Below are 12,041 nucleotides of genomic sequence, written 5' to 3'. Positions count from 1 at the left end.
GCTATGGATTAAAAAGAATTTTGCATGAATCAGCCTTTTATGTGGACAATCCCTCTTTATCATGACCGGCTATTGTGGTTCTTCACCTGTTGTCGATGCCTGTGGGAGTGAAGTCCAGCTTGTGCTTGGTTTGAAAGATGAGCGTTTTACTCCTGATCTCCAAAATGGACGGAGGCTGGACCGGCGTAGCAATGGTGAACAGAGCCAGCTGAGGCTGGACACACGTCCCATCATCACTCAAAATGCTTTGGCCGTGCAGATACTTCAGTCGCCCTTGGAATTTCAGGGCCTGGTTGGGGGAAAAACAATTAAACAAATGATTTTAATGGTAACACTTTACAATAAGGGTCACTAAGTTAAGGGTTAGTTAATGCTTAATAAGCATTAACTAACCCTTAATTAACAATTAACTAATCTGTCTGGTAATCATTTACTAATGGTGTTCTAATGGTGTACTAATGATGTTAGCTAAGGTATTAATTTATACATTATTTAATAGTCATCTTTATAAACTATCAAATAATGTATAAATTAATACCTTAGTTAACATGAACACCATTAGTAAATTACACATTAGTTAACTGTTAATTAAGGGTTAGTTAATGCTTATTAAGCATTAACTAACCCTTAGCTTAGTGACCCTTACTGTAAAGTGTTACCATTTTAATATATATCAATATATTATTGTTAACTTAATTGTGATACCTTCGTATAATTACTGTAAACAAATGAGATGATAGTTGAACTGTAGCCTCTATCTCACGCCCGTGGTATTGTTAGTGTTGGTAGAGGCTGACAGGCTTCTCAGCGATGGCCTCCCTTGATTACAGTAGTTATACGAATGTCTCAAAATGAATGTGGTAATAATTTATTGCTGTTAAAATGCTACATGTACTTTATGATGTATACCAACCAGGAAGCCAGAGGAGTTGTCCAGGAGGCAGCGGAAGCGACACACAAAGCTCCTCTCCAGGAAGGAGGAGTTCTCTGGGGGAAGCTGCTCAGGGTCGTACTTCACTGTCTCACTTTGGAAGACTGAGAACATGGATATTATAATTATAACAAATATTATACATCAGAGACCTTTAGCCAAGTCAGAGATACATGGATTGGACTAATGTAAGAAGCGCACTTGCTTAAAAAGTGACAAATAAATATTATGTGGGCAAACTTATATGATTAAACATATAATTTACATATGCAATGCAATGAGGCTTTATTTTGTTGACCAGCACTATTAGGCAGCTTTCCACTCATTGTGCATGGTTGGTGAATAGCATGGCTTTCTGATTTGGTCATTTTGGTGATATGGTGCACTCTTCCCTGTGCAAACCTTCTGGAGAGTTCTCGCTCTCCTCTACGGTACTTACCACCTCCTTGATCCGTGCCAAAGGATGCGGGGTTGAGAGCAAAGTGGAGCTGCTGTCTGAACAAGGCCCTGTCGTCAGTGTGGATGAGCTCATACACACTCTGGTGGACCACATCTGACTGTAGAGAGAGCAGAGCACGGTAAGCCCCCTCGACATTGCTTCACCAAACGGTCGTTCGCGCAGAAATCAAGAAATGAACACATCCCACTATATCCGTTTGTTAAAAAAGCATCTTGGTGTGCGCCCACCGCAGAGGAAGAAAAGAAAGCCAGTTCCGTTTATGAATTCTTGAAAGAGCATGTGCGATATTAAACAAACAAACCCTCAAGCCACAAGCCTAGAGTTGGTCCTTGGCTGGCCAGAGTCTGGTTGCTACTGTAGTCTTCTGGTTTCTTGGTACGGAGAAGTGAGACTCACCACAGCTCATTTTAAAAACAAGAGGTATTATGTGGCCTGTGGTCAGTACCTCAGTGGACTGGCTATTGGAACCGCTAAATACTGTAAATATCACTTTGCCACACACATTTTTCAGATGAAACTCAATCCTTTACTTCCTGTCAAAATGCATTAAATAGGAAGATATTTCATTGTATATTCACAGCAGAATCATAGCTTAGAATAACATATTACAAACTTACTCAAAGCTGTTCTGATTTGTCTCAGAGAGTTTGTGAGTTAGTTTTAGCTGCAAAAGTTTAAAGGTTGTTTAACAGTGATGTCTGGTCAATGTTTTACTCATGAGATGGGGAGGAACCCATGACGATGGTTTCATAACATACACCCTTTGGTTGATCCTTTTAGATACAAGGGACCACAAACGTACAGTGAGTGGTGCAGACACTGAGCTAAATCCAAACTTGGGGAATTTGCTGGGTACTTATGTTTTCAGGGGTCCAAGCACGTAGTGCTGGGAACCCTATTATTTTTGTTCGGATTATTATTCTTCCGCTTCTTCTTCTTCTGCCCTAAAAGTATCTGGATCTCAGAAACCGTAAGAGCTACAGCGACCAAACTTGGCAGATAGGTCCAAAGTCTCAGCCACTACTCAGGTTACGGAATCCACGTCATTTGGCCTCATGGTGGCGCTATAGCAAGCAACTTTACGTTTTGGCCTATAACCTCTGAACCGTATGGTCCGTATTCCTCTTTCCCTGGATTCCTTGGTTCATTCTGCATCCATCCATACAGGCCCCGCCCATTTCCACCTAACTAGATTTTCCGCCATTTTGAATTTTGTCCAAAACAGTTTTTTCGCTACTCCTCCTACAAATTTTGTCCAATCATCACCAAATTTGCGACACAGCACGTCTGGACTGTCCTGCACAAAAGTTATTGAGCAGTTTTTGATATTCCACACCGTTTTCATATAATCGACTTCCAAAGTTTGGTCAACTGTCGTGGGTGGGGCCTATTTCACAAAAATCGCCATAACTCAGGAACGCATTGTCCTATGGTAACCAAACTTGGTACACGTGTGCAGGTATGTAGTCTGAGCTAATATAAAAAAAATGGTGTAATTTTGCCTATAGGGGGCGCTATAGCAACATTTCAAATTTTAAAAGGCCATAACGCAGTGACTGTAGATCATAGGAACAAAATTCCTTGATTGCTGGATTCCTTGGGCCAAGTCGCATCTATCCATATAGGCCACTCCCATTTCAGCCCACAAGGTTTTCCGCCATGTTGAATTTTGTCCAAAACAGTTTTTTCACTTCAGCAGCATGTCTGGACTGTCCTGCACAAAAGTTATCGAGCAGTTTTTTGATAGTCCATACCGTTTTGCTACAACTGGCTTTCAAAATTTGTAGGCAAGGCCTAATATACAAAAATTGCCCTAAGTCAGGAAGTTGTTGGCCTACTTCAACAAATCTGGTACATATGTGCACAGGTCAACTCTGAGGTAGCATCTCTAAGGCTCTCTATAGGCTCTAAATAGCCTATAGCTTGGACAGTCTCATTACTTGGCCCTAGTAGCCTAATGGTTAATAAATTGGTCTACCACACAAAAGATCGTGGGTTCAAATCCCGTGGGTAACGCTGTCTCCTCACACCACTAGGCTTGTGATAACTAATGTCTTAAGTTTCTAATTTTTGGACAAATGACCATATGAAAAGATGAACTTGACAGAAGTCACGGGCCAACACAAAAGCCGGTGTTAGACTGCATGTCCGAACTTCACAACATGTTATTTTTTGTGTGTGTCCTTCTACCTTCTGTAATGTTTTGTCTATCTCTCTGTCTTATCAAATTGTGCTTGGACCCCTCAATCGCCGCTTACGGCTATATATTTTTTTTTGTTTCTAGAAAAGACAAGTTCCTGTTTTGCAGATCACTGGCTCTACAGTGTACATTACAGCAACAGTGAGAGAAGATGAAAGCCTAAGCCCTGACATCGCTTTTTTATGGGCTTTGCAAACCAGTACAGATGCAGTAGAGATAATGAAAGAAAGTATAGATAATGGGAACCACATGTGCTACGGTACAGCAGATTCTAATATTCACAGTGGACTATCCCCGTGAATAAACAATGGAATCTCCCTTTGTCTATAGAAAAAAAAAAGCTTTGATTAGGATATGCTCCTGCTGTAATTACCGAAGGAGAAGCAAGCGCAACTGCAAATTTTCTACAAGACATTTCCTTCAACGCCTGCCTATTTTGGTTAGGTAACAGGTGGTTGAGCCGCAAACACACCTCTTTGATGATAAATGAAAAATTGGACGCATCCCAAGTTTTGCGCTGGGCTATGCTCTTCGGGGGCCCTGTTTGCGCTGATTAACAACAAATGTTGCCCTTGGCTTTTAGTCCAAGAGGGTTACTTCTCAAAGGAACTAAACCATCTAGAACGTAGAATTCAACAAAAGCCTGTTTCATCCACCTAATGCAGGAATTTACTGCCACTCCACTGCATGGTAATCCATTTCCTGAATTCGAATGCTCTCATCAATCTAAATGACAGAACCATAATTTTTTTCTTTTTTTTGTGATGCCAGTGGAGAAGCAGCAAAAATGGCTTCAGCCTACAAAGAGATCTACTTATGTGTCGACGAGGTGGAATTCAAGACGAGCTAGGATGCCAGCGTCTTACCTGATGGAAGCCCAGGTAGTCTTGGACCGTAGGAGAGGCATAGAACACCAATCCCTCTGCAGCGACCACCATCACAAATCCATTTAGCGCCTGGATGGGGAATAGATGGTAGGGTTTACAGTCAGAGACACTCATAGAGGTATGAACATATGTGGCAGTAGGGCTGAACGATTTTGAAAATATATCTAATATCTAAATAAATATCTAATTACGATTATTTTGACTGATATTGCAATTGCGATATGATTTGCGATATAAGAGGGAATGATAATTTTTACAAAATTATTCTCATTTTCATTGAAAAACGTATTAAAATGATTATGGTGTGATTTTTGCGGGGATCTGTACCAAACAAAGATGTTTTCTTAAGTCTGTAAAATATGATGTGTAGGCCAGGACATCTCTGCAGCATGACAATATTTAATTTAAAATGGTATTTTGACACATTTCGCCTTTAACAAATATTGCGCCTCCTGCGATTTGAAAATTGCAGTAGGTCATATTGCGATTTTGATAAAAATTTTGATTAATTGTTCAGGCCTATGTGGCAGCATGTGCATAAGCATGATACTGACATACACAGACCAAGCAGACATGAACACACTGTGGACACATGCATAAATACACTGCAACTTTGACAAACACACGCAAAAACACTCTAAGCACAGACACATACACACACACACACACACACACCATGTACAATAATCTCATTATAAGACAACAACCAGCTGGATTAGTATATCTTGTGTCTTTGAACTGCTTTCCAGTTTTTCAGAGTTTTGCATTACAGGAGACACATTCACCGAGTATAAATCCTGCAACCAAGATGCTGCCGTCAACTGCTGCTTCTCACAGGTGATGATCACAAAAGGCTTGGCCGTGTGAGAGGAAACCCAAACACGCCAGTCTTTTCGAAGTGTGAAAATGTACCTGACACATGAGCGTGAGTAAACATGGTGCGGGACGCTCGGTGAGCCTGGGTTTTGTTAAGCGTCACAAACCGTGGCCGGGCCTTGGCAAGTGGCACCTGTTTCACCTGTCATAACTTCCTGCTAAACGAATAGGCCCGGATTAGCTGTAGCCACCAGATTAGCGCACAAACAAACAAGGTCTGACTGTTCATCTACACACCTACTAGCCTGAGGCCATCTGAGGGTCGATCAGCCTGTGTGAGTTCTTCCTCAAAGTGTTCAGTGATGGTGTAATGTTTAAGGCCGCATTCACACCAAGCACTCCACTGGTAATAACAATAATCTTTATTTGTATAGCAGCTTTGAGTTTACCGAGCACTTTACATACAAAACAAACATGTAATTTGCGATACGCTGTGACCAGCTTGGCACTAAATTGACTCGCTCGGAATTAGAACCGGGAATCTTTGGCTTATCTATGCTTTACCACCTGAGCTTAACTTGTAGTAATGCAGCAGCCAGGCTCATAGAGTCTTTATAGCCATGTCCATATTGGCACATGTGCAGTAGAGTTTTTACAAATTTTTGGGACCACCTGACTGACCGACTGACAGCTGCTGGTCACAGCCAAAAAATGACAACATATAAAAACAGCACATAAAAACAGGACAATAGTAGTCAATAATAAATTAGTCAATAATAAAATAAGAACAAAGAATTTTAAATCTGAGAATTGTTTCAGAAAGCAATGTGTGACCTTCAGGAGAGTAGTCTCAGTGCTATGGTTTAGGGTTATTAAGACATTTGGAAACGGGTCTAAAAATATTTAAATTTGTGGGGTCAAAGTTAGATTTCTTAAGTAGGGGTTGAAACACTGCATGCTTAAAACCGGATGGGAAAATTTCAGAGAGCTGTTAATATTTAAAATGCTAGGGCCCACAGTGGATATTTAACCTCAGCATTTATCAATACACAGGATATGATGTTAATATCCCTTGTGCCATAATCCAAGGTGAGCATTCCTATAGAGGCCCAATTCAGAGTTCAACAGAATGACACAATACCATACCAATGAGTAGCATAGAAAACATCAGGCTACACCATCGTATATCTACAGCACCATAAGACAGGCAGCAACATTCACCAGCTGCCTACTCTAGTTACAGGGTGAGTGAGTGTAGGCAAATCATTGGGGTTATCAAGTGGGAACCCTCCTTCACCGATGTTTTGTTGAATTAGGCCCATGACACCTCAAGAAGGATCAGCAGTGTATTCCAGTGTCCCAGAAACACCCCCCTCTTTGCCCAGACTCAGCAGACCCAAGTCCACTACACTGCTGTTACTGCACCTGCACCTTTGTTACCAACAACACTACTTTACAAGACACACTACCATCAATATTCTTTTCTATTCAGAATATTAAGTTACACACTACATCTAAACCCTACCAAGTCACAGGAATATACAGGAAACAACCCCAAAACGCAAGGGTTTATGGGTATAAGGAGATAAATGTTGACATCTGGACTGATGCTCATATTCAGCAATTTTTTCATGTGTTCTTAACTGGTATGAACATCAGAGAAAGTAAATTACAGCAAAGAACACAGACAAGTCCTTAATGATTAACTACAGTTGCAGGGACTGGGACAAAAAAGAAATCTCTAACCCAAATTTTGTCCAATGTCGATTTGACTTTTGCTCTCAAGCCGCGGTTCGCTTGCATGTGCCAGTGTGAACCAAATTAACTAAATACAAAAATGCAATTAAGTAAATTAAACTTTTCCACTATGGCTCGGACCAAAGAAAACAAACTGAAGGTGTAATCACACCCTAACACCCCAGTCTCTGGACCCACATGAACCTGCTGGCCTGGGACTGAAACCTGCCATAACCCTCTCTCCTGTGCCTCCCTCAGTTTCCTTCTGTTGGAAAGTGAAAAAAAACAGCAAATATGTATGATATATTTAGTATGTTTCATATTTGAGAGGTAAATCAAGGCACACCTCATGCGCTAGCATTGGGCCGCTATTCAATATTATTGAATATCGCGATATCCATGAAATATCGTGATATTTCACATGATATTGAACAATTTAAACCTATAATCTACTAGCGGTAGGATATTAAAAAAACAAAAATAATCATGGCCATTGTTTCCTCCAATGCTTGAATAGTAAGATCAAATTTCTAGGCTGTTAATAATAATAATTACTATTAACCTAGACATTTGATAATATCGCATATCACTCTATTTCAGCAGGACAGTATCACGATTTTTTAACATTTTGGATATCGTCCAAGCCTATCATGCACACACCGCGTTTGAGTCAACGTGAATAGAAAGTCGCTTTAAATGGGAAGTGACAGGGATATTATAGTATTACAAAGACCCATTTAAAAGTAATGTTTGAGTTTGAGTTGAGCTTTCCCCCCATAAGCCCCCACATCCTTCAGTGTTCTTTAGTACCTGGAGCAGTAGGTCCCCTTCAGTGAAGCCTGCGGCGTTTGTCCCATTCCCGTTCAGCCCATTCCCTCTGGGAAACATGACACTGCTTTTCTTCATGGTTGCTGCAGAAAAGGGAAAAAATTGGGGAGGAAGGGGGCAGCAGAGGTAAAAGAAGGGAAGGGGATGGAGAGGGGGGGCACAAGGACACATTAGCACGCGAACCTGAAAGCAATATGCACACAAGTCTGGGAGGTTTTTGGACTCTCGCACCCTCTGAGTTTATGCACTGAACCCCAAGTTGGGTTCATTTTGGGGGTGGATTTCATCAACATGCCTACTGCCTCCACAACCATCTTCATCACTTCTTTTTCTACATTGGCTGCCAGTCATTCTGTCCTTCACCCAACCTTCTCTCTCTCTCTCTCTCTCTCTCTCTCTGTCTCATTCAGCCCTCTCATCCCTTCTCTACAAGGGTTGGGCGATAGGACGAATATATCGGCTATCGGCGATTGGCTGAGTCAAATTTTTTTTTGGGGCGCTTTTTGTCATTTTATTTTGCTAATTTAATGGTAAATAATTACCCTGTAAAGCGCAATTCAAAGCGTGCGTGAATAGGAACTGGCAGTTGGAGTTGGGCCATATTATGCACGTTCTTGTTGCACTGATTTCCGACGAGTCTTTCACAAAACAGGGCAGTGAGTGACTAAATGACAATTAAGACGTCTTTAGTGGTTTCTGTCCGATCGATTGGTGCTGAAAAGCAACGTCAATTCATAAATCATATTTGAGAACTAGACCAAAAGCTGTATGTGCAGTTGTGCACCCTGATCATTTAATAGCATAATATGTTATCCCCACCTGTTTGTTCATTTAGAGGCTGCAAGCGGAGGGAGGCTCCTTCATCTGACGCCATCGGACTCTTTTTCAAATACTGTCAGACAGCTTATTGCTTAGCAACCGGCACTATTCGTTTGCAAAGACGGCAAATTACTTCATTTAGGTCCTTCGGCTTGCCAGTTTCGTCCGGTTTAAAACCAAAATAATCCCAAATAGGGGATTTTGTATTCTTTTTGGCAACAAGCTCTTCCAAGATTGTTCGCTGACGATGGCGTGTGGGGAGTGGGGGACTCCCCCGCCCCCTGCGCGTGCCGCACACAGACCTGCGTGAATATACCGGCAATCGCCGGTTGATGGGCTGACGGTGGCCAGTTGGAAAACTTTAACATATCGCCCAACCCTATCCTCTCCTTTCTCTAAAGAAATCCCTCTCTCCTTAGCTGTTATTCTACCTCTTTTCCTTTCCTAAGACCCGGACCTTTGCACTCCTTACTTTTGGTTTCTTGTAATTTTTAGTGATCTAGGAATTGACGCATATTCTACTGTTGCACTCATTGGAAGTTGCTCTGGTCAAGAGCATCAGCTAATTGTCTAAAATGCAATGTAAGATAGAGTTACAGGAGAAGATTGGTGTCATTCAGCTTTAAGGCCCATTTACTACTGTCTGTTTACTACGTCTAGTTAACTTTCCCCCACTCATTTTGCAATACATGCTGCATGAAATTAGATTTTAGGTTTTACAGGTTTTACAGTGTCAAACGTAGCTTGACATGAAGTACTGTCCTAAAGAAAAAGACATGGATGTGACAATAAAGTTTGTAACATGTTTTTGAAGGATTATTTCCTGGAGGAGACTTCCATTTCTTCCTGTGGGTGTCATCTTGAAATGAAGCCTTCATGTTTACTGTGATGGATTATCTCGCTCACTCTGTGGAGGTTGTTTTTCATACTGTACAATAATGAATGGCAGCAAATGGAGGAAAATTAGCCCTGATATCTCCAACTATGCTGACTGTGTGCAGACAAACCAGGAATAACGGAAAGGAGGGGAACATATACGATTGGCACAAACTTACTAGATCTATCCTTTAATGTGATCCCACAGGAAAACCCTTATCCCTCTCTGTCATTGATTTCTGTCCTCTGTTCCACTGCCTTCATGTCTTCATTCCTTCCCTTGTAATGCGGGCCAAACAGGGTGTGGATACACGAGTGGCATGTGGATGATGACGTCATGAGAGACCACTGCTCTCGTGCCACTGGTTTGAAGCCCTGCCACCAACTAAAATCAAAATCATTGCACTGAGAAGAAATTCCATCCATCACGATCAGAACAGAAAATCTTTTTTTTTTTTTCTGCCTGCCTCTCCGTGACTTCATGTTGGAGATCATTTGCACACATCTGCAGCAGCGCAAGAGCGTGTTGGCTATACTTGTTTAGTCTGTAATGGTGCTTAAAAATGTCCTGTTTTGTGTCGAACATGTTAACCCGCCATGTTTGAGCTTAGTGGAAACAGATGGGGATCAGAGTCTGAAGGATGGCTTTCTTTGTATTATTAATGATTTTGTAATAAGTTTTATAACCTGTGCAAACAACAAAGAAAAGGCCCATGGTTTTATTGCAGCTTGCTCACGGAAAAAACAGGCCTGCCATCATGAAGTACTTAAAAGAAATTACATAATGGCATCACATCAAATAATTTTGACTGTACAGTCTTGGCATAACTGTGAAGAAGATGCTTATATTTGTGAGCATCACCACTTTTCTGACATGCTACTGGCAAAACAATGTTAAATGTTGTCATTGCATCAAATTATAAACAACATTATAAATAACAATGTCTCATATTTGGTATTATTTCAATTAATCAATTCCACTGAAATCAATAATTAAGTGTTACAGCATTATTCTAGGTTAAAATCTTCTAAAAAATGTTCTGTTAAGGAGGCCATATGAAACAGTTTGTTTTTGCAACAGTTGTGTAATGGAAAGCAGGTTCCCAGGTTCAAGACTGGGACTGTGTATGCAACATACAGTAGTTCATGGGAATAGAGAGTGACTCACTGACATGGTTTACTTGGGAAAAAATGTCACAAGACATCAGCCGCAACTCTTGCCATTTGGTCTTTTTTAGATGTTCCAGAGTAATCTAGCTTGCTTCTTTATTCATTATTTACTTTGTCATTCTGAAAACAAAGAAGAAACTTCTTTCACTTCTTTGATGGCTGAGAACTTGACTTTACTTGTTACATGCCTTGGTACTTTTAAGACTAGGATACACACAGCATGCCAATTCTCTAAGGGTGATGTGTATTCAGTGGACTCTGTTAAGATAATTAGGACACTTTAGGACCCTTCCACTGATCACATCTCCTTTAGATAACTTTTCCAGACGCTAACTCTAACTTCAACTTGTCAAGCAGCATGTTTAGGGCTTATCTGCTGTGGCTCCCCCTTGAAACAATGATCCCCCCTTCATCTATGCTGTTGGGGCCCCTCTGAGGCCCTGAGACAAGGGATTTTAGGAACTCAGAGTGACAGGACGCCACTAGTCTTTACCTGAGCCACTCAGTGTCATAGCCTGCTAACAAGAGAACAAAGCCTGTTTAGACAACCACTTCCAGTTAGAGGATTGCACAAGACTACCTCTGGCAAGATATCTGTTGTATAAAGGAAAGCTTTTTATTTATCTATTTTTTTCCATCAGTGAATCAGCTGAGATCCTGGTACTTATGTTGTTAATGGCACACCAAAACTCTAGTTGAGTCACAGAGTGCATAACTTTGTTATTGCTACACAATGTTTGGCATTTCTAGAGAATGAAAGGCAGCCTGTGCTAAGCCCGACAACTGGCATTCAGCTCCACTGTTTGTTTTGGCTTTGCCAGAACGTTGGCCTCTTTTGCCAACGTGAATGAAGCACCCCATTGGTAGAGTCAAAGTTTCTCGGCCCCTGCACAGCAAGGCGGTAGATTGTGGAAACCACCCTCACTGTTAAGCATTGTTCTCTGGGCGGCCCACCATGGCATGATGTGGTTAGATTGCCTTTCCAATTTGGAAGAGTTATGCTTTTGTTGTAGCAGATGAAAACTCAGCACCCCTAATTTTGCTTACTTTGTTTGTGGTTGAACATGTTTGAAGAAGCTACATGTCCTAGACGTACTCAGACTCAGCATTCTCAGAATTCTCTCTCTACTCAGAATTCTAAAGAAAGTTTCAGTAAAAGCAAAAAAGCTAAAGAGGAAATCATGTGTCTTGCCCCCAGGCACAAGATTTCATCACACTGATAATTCCTGTCCCCACTAGGTGGCTCTACATAGATAGTAATGCCTCTGAGTGTAACCCACAGCCAGGGGCGGTCATACCATTAGGCAAAGGTAGGCG

At 41.3% G+C, this 12,041-nt stretch overlaps 1 protein-coding gene across 1 annotated transcript in view; it reads right to left on the bottom strand.

Moving 5' to 3' along the window:
• The window catches only part of LOC139663472 (aryl hydrocarbon receptor-like), a 41,638-nt gene that overhangs the window by 6,137 nt on the left and 23,460 nt on the right, over positions 1–12,041 (bottom strand). The window contains exons 3-7 of the mRNA XM_071542153.1: positions 7,842–7,942; positions 4,458–4,547; positions 1,371–1,488; positions 914–1,035; positions 87–289 (exon numbers count right to left, since the gene is read on the bottom strand). Of these exons, the coding sequence (XP_071398254.1) occupies positions 87–289; positions 914–1,035; positions 1,371–1,488; positions 4,458–4,547; positions 7,842–7,942 (634 nt within the window). The remainder of the gene's footprint in view (positions 1–86; positions 290–913; positions 1,036–1,370; positions 1,489–4,457; positions 4,548–7,841; positions 7,943–12,041) is intronic.

Source organism: Centroberyx affinis, unplaced genomic scaffold (genome assembly GCF_046629955.1).
Source record: "Centroberyx affinis isolate AG114_WGS23_722 - 3 ecotype Tasmania unplaced genomic scaffold, CSIRO-AGI_Caff_v1 ptg004026l_1, whole genome shotgun sequence".
Lineage (NCBI taxonomy): Eukaryota > Metazoa > Chordata > Actinopteri > Beryciformes > Berycidae > Centroberyx > Centroberyx affinis.
Note: the sequence above shows the minus strand (reverse complement) of the source record. Positions and strands in the feature narration are given on the sequence as shown.